General features: G+C 40.9%; 2 protein-coding genes across 2 annotated transcripts in view; both read right to left on the bottom strand.

The window, feature by feature from the left end:
* The window catches only part of galk1 (galactokinase 1), a 31,860-nt gene that overhangs the window by 2,113 nt on the left and 13,760 nt on the right, over nucleotides 1–15,987 (bottom strand). The window lies entirely within an intron of this gene.
* LOC133419714 (BTB/POZ domain-containing protein KCTD11-like) lies at nucleotides 3,967–7,426 on the bottom strand. The gene is made up of 3 exons (XM_061709113.1): nucleotides 6,874–7,426; nucleotides 4,226–4,494; nucleotides 3,967–4,138 (listed from the first exon to the last, which is right to left on the bottom strand). The coding sequence occupies exons 1-3, from the start codon at nucleotides 7,279–7,281 to the stop codon at nucleotides 3,967–3,969; spliced, it is 849 nt and encodes a 282-aa protein (XP_061565097.1). The 5' UTR covers nucleotides 7,282–7,426.

The following is a 15,987-nucleotide window of genomic DNA, read 5'->3' on the forward strand; positions in this document are numbered from 1 at the left end:
CTATCCAATCAGAACCTTCCCAACCCCCAGACCTGGAGAGGAATTGGAGAAAGACCATCAAACGTGTTTCCATGTAAACCTCAATTCAGAATTACTATTTCCATGTAAACTCCAAGGAAAATAGTTTCATTCTGAATTATTTAATTCGGAATACCGTATTTTCTGGACTATAAGCTGCACCTGCATATAAGCCGCATCCGCTCTATTTTTAAAAAAATAATAAGAAAAGATATAAAAGCCGCATCCCCTCTATTTAAAAAAAAAGATATGCAAGCCGCAGATATTTATGTGGTTAGATTAGATATTTACTACATGTACAGAAGGATTCTGAACTGTAAATGATGTACATGTTTGTACCTAAATAGATCCTTTCCTAAGTGTCTTTTAACACGGAAGCAACTTTGCTGATTAAAACGGGACAGAACCAAGAGAAAATAACCGGTATTTATTTATCTATTTATCTGTTTGAAATCTGCTTCTACCTCCTTCTATCTGTAGTAGTAGCGTTTTCTTCTTTGTATTTATTTTGTCTTAGGTTTGATTCTAATTCCAGTTAGAGCCCATTTATCAAAATGTCGAGAAAAAAAGTCAAAATGTCGAGAAAAAAAAGTCAAAATTTTGTGAAAAAAGTCGAAATTCTGTGAAAAAAGTTGAAATGTTGAGAAAAAAGTCAAAATGTCGAGAAAGTTATCTGATTATCTGTTTGAAATCTGCTTCTACCTCCTTCTATCTGCTAAAGAAGAAGTAGCGTATTCTTCTTTGCATTTATTTTGTCTTAGTTTTGATTCTAATTCTGGTTAGAGCGCCCCGAGCGGTGGAAGAAAAGTCCACAGAATAGAATAACCTTTGTATAAGCTGCACGGTTGAAAACCTATGGAAAAAGTAGCGGCTTATAGTCCAGAAAATACAGTAATTAATTCCGAATCCAAAAACATCATGTAACCGTGGCCAGTGAAGTTGAGCAAATGAGGAGGGAACAGGACTGAATGTTGAGAAGATAAAGGGTCGACTGGTCCAGAGACTTCCCATCAAGAGGATGTAAATGTTTGTTGCCACAAAGGTTCATCTCGTTCAACATGTATCTTTTAATCCCTTGTTTCTATTCGTACATCAGATCTTATGATTTTAGAGGGTAAAACTACAACAGAACCGGTTAGAAACACTTCAAGCTCATGTGGGAAGTTCTGTTGTCACCGCAGTAAGAGACTAATATAGAAACTATTCAACACAAACTACAAAAACATTTGTACATATTTACAGGTGAGGTGGTCAGTCCGTGCACATGGAATCAATGTACAAAAAAGTGCATGTGCAAAAAATAAAACCACCACATGATCCAGTGGATTAAGATGATTAGTGCGTTACTGTAAAGCGGTTAATCGTCGGCAAACAGTCTCAGGTGAACATCGCCTGCTGTTTTTTACTTGTTCACCAGTTTCCTGTTCCTAAGACTCCACATGACGGGGACTCAGACCGACCCAGGTGTGCATTAACACCGCCAAGAGGGAACGACATCAGCAATGGACTTAGATCGGGGGTCGGCAACCCGCGGCTCCAGAGCCGCATGCAGCTCTTTAGCGCCGCCTGGTGGCTCCTGGAGCTTTTTCACAAATGTTTGAACTTTTTTTTCCTTTTTTTTTTTTCTTTTCTTTTTTTCTTCTTTTCTTTTTCCTCTTTTTTCTTCCTTTTTCCTTTCCTTTTTAATCTCGACATTTGAACTTTTTTCTCGACATTTTGACTTTTTTCTCGACATTTTGACTTTTTTCTCAACATTTTGACTTTTTTCTCAACATTGTACACAACATTAATCTTGACATTCCGACTTTTTTCTCGACATTTCGACTTTTTTCTGGAAATTTCGACTTTTTTCTCAAAGTGCATAATGAAAAAAAAATCTTCCCCCAGTTCTAACTAATATAGAAACATGCAGCATGTGTTTCTTCATTCTAAGGCTGATACAAGACTTTTCATTTTTTGCGGCTCCAGATATATTTGTTTTTTGTGTTTTTGGTCCAATATGGATCTAAAACATTTTGGATTGCCGACCCCTGACTTAGGGAAACAACGCTCTCATTTGCCTGAGGACCCTAACCCTATTTATACCACGGTCTGTGTGAATACTCGATTCTGATTGGATGGCAGGTGTAGGTTATAACCACTTTTAACCTACACTACTAGAAAACAAGTTTGGTCAAATTGCCTGATAACTTTAATATCATTACTGGATAACTGCCAGGTGGTAACCACGGCAACGGAGATTCAGAGAAGAAGAGCCGGCTACTGCAGGACGGACACATGAGGGATTTTGTCATTTCTTTTCATTTTTTGGTGAAATGTTTATTTATTTGAATGATTGATAATATTTGAAGCTTAATAAAACGGTTTAGGAAACTATCAAGAATAATGTTGAAATACAATTTCAAGAATAAAGTCAAAATTTCGTGAATAAAGTTGAAATGTTGAGAAAAAAGTTGAAATGTTGAGATTAATGTTGAAGTACAACTTTGAAAAAAAACTCAAAGTTTCGTGAATAAAGTTGAAATGTCGAGAAAAAAGTCGAAATGATGAAAAAAAAAGTCAACATTTTGTGAATAAAGTTGAAATGTTGTGAAAAAAGGCGAAATTTCGACTTTTTTCTCAAAATTTCAGCTTTTTTCTCGAGAAACAACACTCTCATTCGCCTGAGGACCTGAATTTCTTTAGTGAAACGTTTATTTATTTGAATGATTGATAATATTTGAAGCTTAATAAAGCGTTTTAGGAAACTATCTGTGGACTTTGACTCTTTGAAACAAATCTATTTCCTGTTTGTTACTGTAGCATAGCCGAGCGGAGCTGAGCGGACTAGAATATCTCCTGTTGCTGAGTCGTATCTCAGGTCCGTCCTAGTTCCTGGAGAATCAACACTGTGTCCATTAAGGACCTGATGGGACGGTAGTGATTGTTCCAGGTATTAGTCAAACCCTCAGGTGTTAAAAACTACCAGGTTCCAACGGCTGCAGACGAGAGATTAAATAGTCGCTCAGCCACTCCGCTGTGGTTATATATATTATTATTATTGTATTATATTATATGTGTTATAAAACTAATGATTTCAACTGAAGACACATTAAAGCATGAATAACTGATTTAATTCTTATGTTTTTTGGTAAGTGACCGTGGTATACGCGGGATAATGCCCGACGACGTTTACATTAACAGAAATATATGGACGTGAACACCTCGTCGGGCATTATCCCTTACGTATTATGGCGACTTTTTTCTCGACATTTCAACTTTATTCACACATTTTTTACTTTTTTTTCGAAGTTGTACTTCAACATTAATCTCAACATTTCAACTTTTTTCTCAACATTTCGACTTTTTTCTCAACATTTCAACATTATTCTCGACATTTCAACTTTTTTCTCAACATTTCGAGAAAAAAGTTTAAATGTCGAGAAAAAATTTGAAATTTCAAGAAAAAAGTCGAAATGATGAGAAAAAAGTTGAAATTTCAAGAAAAAAGTTGAAATTTCGAGATTAATGTTTTGAAATTTTGACTTTTTCCTCTCGACATTTAAACTTTTTTCTCGACATTTCGACGTGTCGAGAAAAAAGTTGAAATGTCGAGAAAAAAGTTTAAATTTCAAGAAAAAAGTCGAAATGATGAGAAAAAAGTTGAAATTTCGAGATTAATGAAATACAATTTCGATAAAAAAAGTCGAAATGTTGAGAAAAAAAATTTAAATGTCCATAATAATGTTCAAGTACAATTTTGAGAAAAAAGTATTATGTATGTATTATGGGTTTTTCAGGATTAAAACTGTTGAACTGTGGTTGTTGTGTCTTTCTTTCTTTCTTTCTTTCTTTCTTTCTTTCTTTCTTTCTTTCTTTCTTTCTTTCTTTCTTTCTTTCTTTCTTTCTTTCTTTCTTTCTTTCTTTCTTTCTTTCTTTCTTTCTTTCTTTCTTTCTTTCTTTCTTCTCTCAGGACTTGACCAGTCGTAGGGAGGAGGAGTTGAGGATGTCTGCAGGATCAGGGAGCACCAGATCCACCCTGAACCCCTCGGCCAGCGCCAGCTTCAGCAGCTCCTCCACGAAGGCCTGCGTGTTGCAGATCTCCCGGCCGGCCCCGGCCCCGGTGGCCCCGGCCCCGGCCCCGGTGGCCCCGGTGGCCCCGGCGGCCCCGGCCCCGGCCCCGGCCCCGGCCCCGGCCCCGGTGGCCCCGGCCTCGGGCCAGGCCACGGCCTCCAGCCCCCGGTAGCCCTGCTTGTCGTACTGGTCCTGCGGGAGCTCGTGGGGCTTGGGCACCCACTCCAGCTCCAGCCGGCCCCGGGCCCTGCGGGGCCGCGGGCTGGCCGCGCCCTGGGACGAGCGGTAGCAGAAACGCTGGCAGAGCAGGCCCAGGAACGCCCCCCAGGTGCAGAACAGATCCACCGTGAAGGCCCGCACCGAGCACGTGCCCAGCTCGTAGTTCTCTGGGCCACAACGCAGGTTAAAGTGGAGGAGGCGGACCTGGAGATGGAGGGGGGACGGGGGGGGACGGGGACGACACCGTCAGCAGTTTCTCTGACTGAACACAAACAACAGTGTGTGGAGTAAACAGAGCTCTGGTTGCACTGGTTTAGCCTGACGACAAACGTCCTGGCACGCCCAAAGATACGACCTGGACCACATCTCCTAACCCAGGGGTCGGCAACCCAAGATGTTTTAGAGCCATATTGGACCAAAAACATAAAAAACTAATATGTCTGGAGCCGAAAAAAATGAAAAGTCTTGTATCAGCCTTAGAATGAAGACAACAAATGCTGCATGTTTCTATATTAGTTAGAACTGGGGGAAGATTTTTTTTTCATTATGCACTCGGAAGTCGGAATGTCAAGATTAATGTTGAAATACAATTTCAAAAATAAAGTCGAAATTTCGCCTTTTTTCTCAACATTTCAATTCTATTCACGAAATTTTGACTTTTTTCCTCAACATTTCGACTTTTTTTTAATCGAAATTGTATTTCAACATTAATCTCGAAATTTCAACTTTTTTCTCATCATTTCGACTTTTTCCTCGAAATTTCGACTTTTTTCTCGAAATTTCGCCTTTTTTCTCAACATTTCAACTTTATTCACGAAATTTTGACTTTTTTCTCAACATTTCGACTTTTTTTTCGAAATTTGAACTTTTTTCTCGAAATTTCGCCTTTTTTCTCAACATTTCAACTTTAATCACGAAATTTTGACTTTTTTCCTCAACATTTCGACTTTTTTTATCGAAATTGTATTTCAACATTAATCTCGAAATATCGCCTTTTTTATCGAAATTTCGACTTTTTTCTCGAAATTTCGCCTTTTTTCTCAACATTTCAACTTTATTCACGAAATTTTGACTTTTTTCTTCAACATTTCAACTTTTTTCTCGAAATTTCGACTTTTTTCTCGAAATTTCGCCTTTTTTCTCAACATTTCAACTTTATTCACGAAATTTTGACTTTTTTCTTCAACATTTCAACTTTTTTCTCGACATTTCGACTTTTTTCTCGAAATTTCGCCTTTTTTCTCAACATTTCAACTTTATTCACGAAATTTTGACTTTTTTCTTCAACATTTCAACTTTTTTCTCGAAATTTCGACTTTTTTCTCGAAATTTCGCCTTTTTTCTCAACATTTCAACTTTATTCACGAAATTTTAACTTTTTTCTTCAACATTTCAACTTTTTTCTCGAAATTTTGACTTTTTTCTCGACATTTCGACTTTTTTCTCGAAGTGTACAATAAAAAAAAAATCTTCCCCTCTCAAATATTTTTTCTCCTGCATGGCTCTAATACTCTTCCGTACAAATCTACGTTAACAGAAATGTTGAAATGTAATATTTATTCTACAAATTTTTACAGCATTGGAAAACGTTAAGAATGTTTGTGTCATGTTTCTCCTCCTACAGAAACCATATTAAAACAAAAAATATATTTCCCTCCCCCATCGGTTTCCATTTTCCAACATTTTTGAAAAAGCTCCAGGGAGCCACTAGGGCGGCGCTAACGAGACGTATGTATGCGGCTCTGGAGCCGAGGGTTGCCGACCCCCGTCCTAAAACCTCGTCCCACGTACCTTGGAATCAAGATCTTTTTTTCATTATGCACTTCGAGAAAAAAGTCAAAATGTTGAGAAAAAAGTTGAAATGTCGAGATTAATGTTGAAGTACAATTTCAACAATAAAGTCAAAATTTCGTGAATAAAGTTGAAATGTTGACAATAAAGTCGAAATTTCGAGAAAAAAGTTGAAATGTCGAGATTAATGTTGAAATACAATTTCAAGAATAAAGTACAACTTCAAAAAAAGGGTAAAAATTTCGTTAATAAAGTTGAAATGTCAAGAAAAAAGTTGAAATGTTGAGAAAAAAGTTGAAATGTTGAGAAAAAAGTTGAAATGTTGAGAAAAAAGTCAAAATGTCGAGAAAAAAGTTGAAATGTCGAGATTAATGTTGAAGTACAACTTCAAAAAAAGGGTAAAAATTTCGTTAATAAAGTTGAAATGTTGAGAAAAAGGCGAAATTTCGAGATTAATGTTGAAGTACAATTTCGAGAAAAAAATCAAAATTTCGTGAATAAAGTTGAAATGTCAAGAATAATGTTGAAATGTTGAGAAAAAAGTCGAAATGTTGAGAAAAAAGTCAAAATGTCGAGATTAATGTTGAAGTACAACTTCGAAAAAAAGTCAAAATTTCGTGAATAAAGTTGAAATGTTGAGAAAAAAAGGTGAAATTTCGACTTTATTCACAAAATTTCTACTTTTTTCTCGATATTTCGGCTTTTTTCTCGAAGTGCCCAATAAAAACAAATCTTCCCCTAGCTAAAGAGCCGTGGGTTGCCGACCCCGTCCTGAAACCTCCTCCCCCGTACCTTAGAATCACAGCCCACCAGCACCATGGCCCCCAGCGGGCCCCCTCTCACGCTGAGCGGCGCTGAGGCCTCGTAGCGGCGGATCTCGTCCAGCAGGGGCCGGATCTGGAAGAAGTCGGCCTCCCTGCGCAGCAGCGCCAGCTCCGAGAAGCCGTCCGGCAGGTCCAGGGAGCCGGAGCGCAGGAAGTTGAGGACGTAGCGGAACAGCTTCCCGTCCCGGTCGATGAAGGCGTGGCCGCGGCCGTCCCGGGCCAGCGGGATCTGGCCGGTGAACATGGCCCCCAGCATGGAGTCCCTGCAGCGGGTCAGCGTGTCCAGGGTGCTGGTGTACACCTCCCCGCCCACGTTCAGAGACACCGGGTCCTGCAGGCACTTCCTGTTGTCGTCGGGGGAGTTCAGGTTCAACATGTTGGGTCTCCTTCAGCTCTGGTGGCGCCGCTGGGACGGCCGGGTCTCAGAAACACCGAGAGATGGGAGTGTGTTGTTCCAGAGATGGACAGAAAGCCACTGGAGCGGCTCCGGCTGCAGCTTAAACCACGGCAGCATGCTAATGAGAGCGCTTTCCTGGCTCCGTCTCCACCAGGCTCCCTTTGATTCACACTGGAGCGGTCTGAGCAGGACACCGGGGACACCGGGGACACCGGGGACAACGGGGACACCGGGGACACCGGGGACACCGGGGACACCGGGGACAACGGGGACACCGGGGACACCGGGGACACCGGGGACACCCCTACCCCCCCACACCGCCCTAAAGAGACAAATGTCCTCACACTCTGTTTGTTGAGAAAAAAGTCGAAATGTCGAGAGAAAAAAGTCGAAATGTTGAGAAAAAAGTCGAAATGTCGAGAGAAAAAAGTTGAAATGTTGAGATTAATGTTGAAGTACAACTTTGAAAAAAAGTCAAAATTTCATGAATTAAGTCGAAATGTCGAGAAAAAAGTCGAAATGTCGAGAAAAAAATTGAAATGTTGAGAAAAAAGTTGAAATGTTGAGATTAATGTTGAAATACAATTTCGAAAAAAAAAGTCAAAATTTCGTGAGTAAAGTCGAATTGTCAAGAAAAAAGTCAAAATTTCGTGAATAAAGTCGAAATGTCGAGAAAAAGTCGAAATGTCGAGATTAATGTTGAAGTACAACTTTGAGAAAAAGTAAAAATTTCGTGAATAAAGTCGAAATGTTGAGAAAAAAAGTCGAAATGTCGAGAAAAAGAGTCGAAATGTCGAGAAAAAAGTCAAAATGTTGAGAAAAAAGTTAAAATGTTGAGAATAATGTTGAAATACAATTTCAAGAATAAAGTCAAAATTTCGTGAATAAAGTTGAAATGTCGAGAAAAAAGTCAAAATGACGAGAGAAAAAAGTCGAAATGTTGAGAAAAAAGTCGAAATGTTGAGAAAAAAGTCGAAATGTTGAGATTAATGTTGAAATACAATTTCGAAAAAAAAAGTCAAAATTTCGTGAGTAAAGTCGAATTGTCAAGAAAAAAGTAAAAATTTCGTGAATAAAGTCGAAATGTTGAGAAAAAAAGTCGAAATGTCGAGAAAAAAAGTTGAAATGTCGAGAAAAAAAGTCGAAATGTTGAGACAAAAGTCGAAATGTTGAGAAAAGAGTTGAAATGTCGAGAATAATGTTGAAGTATAACTTTGGAAAAAAAGTCAAAATTTCGTGAAAAAAGTCGAAATGTTGAGAAAAGAGTTGAAATGTCGAGAATAATGTTGAAATACAATTTCAAGAATAAAGTCAAAATTTCGTGAATAAAGTCAAAATTTCGTGAATAAAGTTGAAATGTTGAGAAAAAAGTTGAAATGTCGAGATTAATGTTGAAGTACAACTTTGAAAAAAAGTCAAAACTTCGTGAAAAAAGTCGAAACGTTGAGAAAAAAGTCGAAACGTTGAGAAAAAAGTCGAAATGTCGAGAAAAAAGTCGAAATGTTGAGAAAAAAGTCGAAATGTTGAGAAAAAAGTCGAAATGTTGAGAAAAAAGTCGAAATGTTGAGAAAAAAGTCGAAATGTCGAGAAAAAAGTCGAAATGTTGAGAAAAAAGTCGAAATGTCGAGAAAAAAGTCGAAATGTTGAGAAAAAAGTCGAAATGTTGAGATTAATGTTGAAATACAATTTCGAAAAAAAAAGTAAAAATTTCGTGAGTAAAGTCGAAATGTTGAGAAAAAAAGTCGAAATGTTGAGATTAATGTTGAAATACAATTTCGAAAAAAAAAGTAAAAATTTCGTGAGTAAAGTCGAATTGTCAAGAAAAAAGTAAAAATTTCGTGAATAAAGTCGAAATGTTGAGAAAAAAAGTCGAAATGTCGAGAAAAAAAGTTGAAATGTCGAGAAAAAAAGTCGAAATGTTGAGACAAAAGTCGAAATGTTGAGAAAAGAGTTGAAATGTTGAGAAAAGAGTTGAAATGTTGAGAAAAAAGTCGAAATGTCGAGAAAAAAAGTCGAAATGTTGAGAAAAAAGTCGAAATGTCGAGAAAAAAAGTCGAAATGTTGAGAAAAAAGTCGAAATGTTGAGAAAAGAGTTGAAATGTCGAGAATAATGTTGAAGTATAACTTTGGAAAAAAAGTCAAAATTTCGTGAAAAAAGTCGAAATGTTGAGAAAAGAGTTGAAATGTCGAGAATAATGTTGAAATACAATTTCAAGAATAAAGTCAAAATTTCGTGAATAAAGTCAAAATTTCGTGAATAAAGTTGAAATGTTGAGAAAAAAGTTGAAATGTCGAGATTAATGTTGAAGTACAACTTTGAAAAAAAGTCAAAACTTCGTGAAAAAAGTCGAAACGTTGAGAAAAAAGTCGAAACGTTGAGAAAAAAGTCGAAATGTCGAGAAAAAAGTAGAAATGTCGAGAAAAAAGTCGAAATGTCGAGAAAAAAACTTGAAATGACGAGAAAAAAGTCAAAATGTTGAGAAAAAAGTTAAAATGTTGAGAATAATGTTGAAATACAATTTCAAGAATAAAGTCAAAATTTCGTGAATAAAGTTGAAATGTTGAGAAAAAAGTTGAAATGTCGAGAAAAAAGTCGAAATGTTGAGAAAAAAGTCGAAATGTCGAGAAAAAAAGTTGAAATGTCGAGAAAAAAGTCGAAATGTCGAGAAAAAAAGTCGAAATGTTGAGAAAAAAGTCGAAATGTTGAGAAAAGAGTTGAAATGTCGAGAATAATGTTGAAATACAATTTCAAGAATAAAGTCAAAATTTCGTGAATAAAGTCAAAATTTCGTGAATAAAGTTGAAATGTTGAGAAAAAAGTTGAAATGTCGAGATTAATGTTGAAGTATAACTTTGGAAAAAAAGTCAAAATTTCGTGAAAAAAGTAGAAATGTTGAGAAAAAAGTTGAAATGTCGAGAAAAAAGTGGATGGAGTCCCGGCAGCGGGTCAGCGTGTCCAGGGTGCTGGTGTACACCTCCCCGCCCACGTTCAGAGACACCGGGTCCTGCAGGCACTTCCTGTTGTCGTCGGGGGAGTTCAGGTTCAACATGTTGGGTCTCCTTCAGCTCTGGTGGCGCCGCTGGGACGGCCGGGTCTCAGAAATACCCAGAGATGGGAGTCTGTTGTTCCAGAGATGGACAGAAAGCCACTGGAGCGGCTCCGGCTGCAGCTTAAACCACGGCAGCATGCTAATGAGAGCGCTTTCCTGGCTCCGTCTCCACCAGGCTCCCTTTGATTCACACTGGAGCGGTCTGAGCAGGACACCGGGGACACCGGGGACACCGGGGACACCCCCCCCCCACCGCCCCAAAGAGACAAATGTCCTCACACTCTGTTCAAATACCCTCTGGAATGCAAGGGTTTTCCAGGAAATCGTCATGACAGCAGAAAATAGGCAACAAGAACCAGTGACTACGTTTCCATGCAGTCAAAATTCAGGTTATTACTGATATTCCGGTTACTGAAACATTCAGAATATTCCGTTCGAATATTACATTCGTGAGCAAACAGGGTTATCCCTGTATACATGGACATTGAGCGGATGGCACCAGCCACGACTCTCTATACCAAACCATTCAAATGTTATGGCAGAAAGTAGGAACTATCAAATATGGACCAATCAGATGAAGGGGGGGGCGCGCTTTTTCGCGTCTATCGCCGCCACGGTAACGCTTTTGAAAGAGAAAAGTAATGTGCGTCGTTGCAGGATGGAGACGCACATTTTGATGTATAACACACCTGGGTGCACGTTACGGTTCGGGCAAAGAAGCAGCCGAAGAAATGGCATAAATTTCGCCAAAATTACACGATTAATTCAAAATGTTCGGCCATGACGCCAAGAGACTTTTCTTTAAGTTGCATGATACAGGTGTGTACCGATTTTCGTGCATGTACGTCAAACCGTATTGTGGGGCTTGAGGCACAAAGTTTTCTAGGGGGCGCTGTTGAGCCATTTTGCCACGCCCATTAATGCAAACCATTAAATATCACATTTTTCGCCAGGCCTGGCTTGGTGCAAAATTTGGTGACTTTTTGGGCACGTTTAGGGGGACAAAAAGGCCCTCATTTCGTTGGAAAAATAAACGAGAACTCCTACAGAAACAATAGGGCCTTCGCACTGTAAGTACTCGGGTCCTAATAACAGCAGCACGTGGATAATCAACAGCCCAGTAGAAGTCGTTTTGTTTCTCGGCCCTGTAGTTCGCCTTTTTCAGCGTCTTCCAGCGGAGCTTGATCTGGTCTGGCGTTCTTACAAATGCTGCTTCGCGCAACTTTTCTCTCACCTTCTTGTAAATCTTCTATCCCAGTACTTTCTACCGTCTACAAAAGTTCCTGGACTCAAAAGAGCAAGATTCCTTGAGAACAGAACATGTGCAGAAAACAACTTCTAGGCAGGCAGGCGGGCGGGCGGGCAGGCAGGCAGGTAGGTAGGTATGTGTATGTACTATTGTATTATTGTATTATTGCTTATATAAATACTGTATGGAATGATATTTATTAATGACATTGCAGTAGTTTATAAAAGCTAACATTTTTTTGTGAAAAGTGTCGGTGTCATAAGCTTAGGCTTCAGTCTACACCTTTTGGTCCTTGTTAGTGCCACGGCCCCCGGCCAGAGGCACGACTCCTCCTATGCTCTATGCCCAAGCTATGCAATAGCAAGGAGGAGTGATGCCTCTGGCCGGAGGCCAGAGGCACTATTGTTATTCTGCGGGTTTATTATTCCTCTTCCGGACAGATTTCGGTTCGCTTCTCCTCCTACAGCTTTGAGGAAACGCGAAAAGTAAAAACGTATGAACGTGCGCCTTAATCGGGAATCGTGTGCTATGACTTTTATAAGCAATTGGCGTGCACGTTTTTGCGCAATGTGCACAAACGTGCGCGCTAAAACCCATCCGGAATGCATTGGGAGAACTTTGGGGCCTCACCAATCGCAAACCGTTACTCGAAAAATTCTGAACCAAATTAGAAAGTTGTAGGCCCTAATTTAACTACAGTCCTGTGGATTTTCAGAGTTATGGCACAAATAGTCTTTGCACGAAGTGCAAAAACATTTCCAAATTTCCCAAACTAATGGGGAGATTTTCCCATGTACCGTATTGGCCTGAATATAAGACGGAGTTTTTTGCATTGAAATAAGACTGAAAAAGTGGGGGTCGTCTTACATTCGGGGTCTAGACGTTATACCCATTTACAAAACGCTAGATGGCGCCAGATATCTTTAAAGCGAATGCTGAACTTAACTCCCCAGGCCAAAGCGAACCCCTGTCACGAAGAAGAAAAATAAAAAATAGTATAAGAAAGAAAGAAAAAAGAGAAGAAAATAAGAGAAGAGATAACAGAAAGGGGAGAAAACGTAGCGACAATCTGGAGAAGAGAGGGTGGAAGTTCGGCAGGTAAACCGGCAGCTGAGGAGAAGTTATGATGCAACTTCAAGATAATGATTTCAAATAGTCAAAATAACATGCTTTTTCTCTCGAATATATTGTTATAATCATTTGTTTCAGATGTACTGTAATTATTTTCTGTATAAAAATTGAATTTGGTGTTCAAAAAGTCTTTCTTCAAACTTGAGTCTTGAAAAAGAGGGGGCCGTCTTATAATCGGGGTCGTCTTATATTCGGGACAATACGGTAAGTGAATGGGGCAGAATGTCACACTGTGGCTGGAAGGAGGTTGGAAAAACTCCAAATTCACCTTTTTTCTGAGTCACGTATCTTTCTCATCCTTGCACGTAGAAATGTCATTCAAACTTCCAAACGGAGGAAAACTTCTCTTCTCTCTCTGGACCTGGAACTGTTTTTTCCTAAAATGTACACTTTTCAAGATATGAGCGCTCAAGCGAGGACTGGAAATCACTTTCTTGTCAAATCTAGAGTCGGAGTTCTAATTGATCAGAGTGAGGAAAGATTAAAAAAATGAACATCATTTTTATTTGTAACTCGAGCTCATGGCCAAACCGTAAAAGCTAGAAAGATAATTTTTGGTCAGAATGTAGACATAGATGTTGAGATTCAAATAATGTGACTTTGACAGGCGTGGTGTGCACAAAATATGAACGGGGGGGCCAACAGACACGCCAATTCCTGTCTCGCTCTCCATTGACTGCAATGTTAAAAAAAGTTTTCTTCAAAAAAATCTCATTTTTGTTTTCAAATTGCCGTTACTAACACATTTTAAGGAATATCTGTATGAAAATAACATTTACAGAATCTGCTAGGTTCTCTGTTTCTCAAAATGTTTTCGTTTTTCTGCTAAGAGCTACGGTTTCATCACAAGGTGAAGTTATTTGAGGCTTGTCAAAACCTAAAATCTAGCTGAGTCATTCCCGCTCCCTCTGTATACAGTAGTAGGCTTCTGAACCTTTTTTTTTCAGGTTGTTGTTGCCCGGCAACCGGAGCTCAGCTGTACTGATTAGACTGACCCAGAACTGGTCACATGACGCAGTCAGTACAGACTTCATATAATATAACCTGGAAAATGGAGAAATCTGAACCCTGACCTTTTGACCTTACATGATGATGTTATTATGGGATGCTAGGTGTTTATTATAGGATGTTAGTGTTATTATGGGATGGAAGTGTTATTATGGGATGCTAGGTGTTTATTATAGGATGTTAGTGTTATTATGGGATGGCAGGTGTTTTTATAGGATTTAGTGTTATTATAGGATGTTAGTGTTATTATGGGATGCTAGGTGTTTATTATAGGATGTTAGTGTTATTATGGGATGGTAGTGTTATTATGGGATGGCAGGTGTTTTTATAGGATGTTAGTGTTATTATGGGATGGAAGTGTTATTATGGGATGGTAGGTGTTATTATAGGATGTTAGTGTTATTATGGGATGGTAGTGTTATTATGGGATGCTAGGTGTTTATTATGGGATGGTAGTGTTATCGGTGTTAGCGGTCCCGTTAGCAGTTCTGTTAGCTGTCCCGTTAGCGGTCCCGTTAGCGGTTCCGTTAGCGGTTCCATTAGCGGTCCCGTTAGCGGCTCGTTAGCGATCCCGTTAGCGGCTCGGTTAGCGGTCCCGTTAGCGGTTCAGTTAGCGATCCTGTTAGCGATCCCGTTAGCGATCCCGTTAGCGATCCCGTTAGCGGTTCTGTTTGCGGTCCTAATAGCGGTTCTGTTAGCGGCTCGGTTAGCAATCCCGTTAGCGGCTTGGTTAGCGATCCCGTTAGCGTTCCCGTTAGCGGCTCGGTTAGCAATCCCGTTAGCGGTTCCGTTAGCGGTTGTTAGCGGTCCTGTTAGCGATCCCGTTAGCGGCTCGGTTAGCGATCCTGTTAGCGGCTCAGTTAGCGGTCCCGTTAGCGATCCCGTTAGCGGTTCTGCTAGCGGTTCCGTTAGCCGTTGTTAGCGGTCCCGTTAGCGGCTCGGTTAGCGATCTCGTTAGCGATCCCGTTAGCGGTCCCGTTAGCGGTTCTGTTAGCGGTCCCGTTAGCGATCGTGTTAGCGGTTCTGTTAGCGGTTGTTAGGGGTCCTGTTAGCGAACCCGTTAGCGGCTCGGTTAGCGATCCTGTTAGCGAACCCGTTAGCGGCTCGGTTAGCGATCCTGTTAGCGGCTCGGTTAGCGGTCCCGTTAGCGGTTCAGTTAGCGATCCCGTTAGTGGTTCTGCTAGCGGTTCCGTTAGCGGTTCCATTAGCGGTCCCGTTAGCGGCTCGTTAGCGATCCCGTTAGCGGCTCGGTTAGGGGTCCCGTTAGCGGTTCAGTTAGCGATCCCGTTAGCGGTTCTGTTAGCGGCCCCGTTAGCGGTCCTGTTAGCGGTTCTGTTAGCGGCTCGGTTAGCAATCCAATTAGCGGCTTGGTTAGCGATCCCGTTAGCGTTCCCGTTAGCCGTTCCGTTAGCGGTTCTGTTAGCGGTCCCGTTAGCGGTTCAGTTATCAATCCCGTTAGCGATCCCGTTAGCGGTCGTGTTAGCGGTTCCGTTAGCGGTTGTTAGCGGTCCTGTTAGCGATCCCGTTAGCGGCTCGGTTAGCGATCCTGTTAGCGGCTCAGTTAGCGGTCCCGTTAGCGATCCCGTTAGCGGTTCTGCTAGCGGTTCCGTTAGCCGTTGTTAGCGGTCCCGTTAGCGGCTCGGTTAGCGATCTCGTTAGCGATCCCGTTAGCGGTTCTGTTAGCGGCCCCGTTAGCGATCCCGTTAGCGATCCCGTTAGCGGTCGTGTTAGCGGTTCCGTTAGCGGTTGTTAGGGGTCCTGTTAGCGATCCCGTTAGCGGCTCGGTTAGCGATCCTGTTAGCGGCTCGGTTAGCGGCCCCGTTAGCGGTTCAGTTAGCGATCCCGTTAGTGGTTCTGCTAGCGGTTCCGTTAGCGGTTGTTAGCGGTCCCGTTAGCGGTTCAGTTAGCGATCCCGTTAGCGATCCCGTTAGCGGTTCTGTTAGCGGTCCCGGTTCAGTTAGCTATACCATTAGCGATCCCGTTAGCGGTTCTGTTAGCAGTCCCGTTAGCGGTCCTGTTAGCGGTTCTGTTAGCGGTTCCGTTAGCGGTCCCGTTAGCGGCTCGGTTAACGATCCCGTTAGCGGCTCGGTTAGCGGTCCCGTTAGCGGTTCAGTTAGCGATCCCGTTAGCGATCCCATTAGCGGTCCCGTTAACGGTTCTGTTAGCGGTCCCGTTAGCGGCTCGGTTAGCGATCCCGTTAGCGGCTCGGTTAGCGGTCCCGTTAGCGGTCCTGTTAGCAGCTAAGTT

The sequence above is a fragment of the Cololabis saira genome, chromosome 19 (assembly GCF_033807715.1).
Source record: "Cololabis saira isolate AMF1-May2022 chromosome 19, fColSai1.1, whole genome shotgun sequence".
In the NCBI taxonomy this organism is placed as follows: Eukaryota; Metazoa; Chordata; class Actinopteri; order Beloniformes; family Belonidae; genus Cololabis; species Cololabis saira.

What these genes read in the sequence shown, in the direction of transcription:
- LOC133419714 (XM_061709113.1), bottom strand. Translation starts at nt 7,281, where the DNA reads ATGTTGAACCTGAACTCCCCCGACGACAACAGGAAGTGCCTGCAGGAC. An exon ending in TGGTGGGCTGTGATTCTAAG is followed by an intron (nt 4,495 to 6,873) that starts GTACGGGGGAGG and finishes CTCCATCTCCAG; the next exon opens with GTCCGCCTCCTCCACTTTAA. An exon ending in GGCTACCGGGGGCTGGAGGC is followed by an intron (nt 4,139 to 4,225) that starts CGTGGCCTGGCC and finishes CGGGGCCACCGG; the next exon opens with GGCCGGGGCCGGGGCCACCG.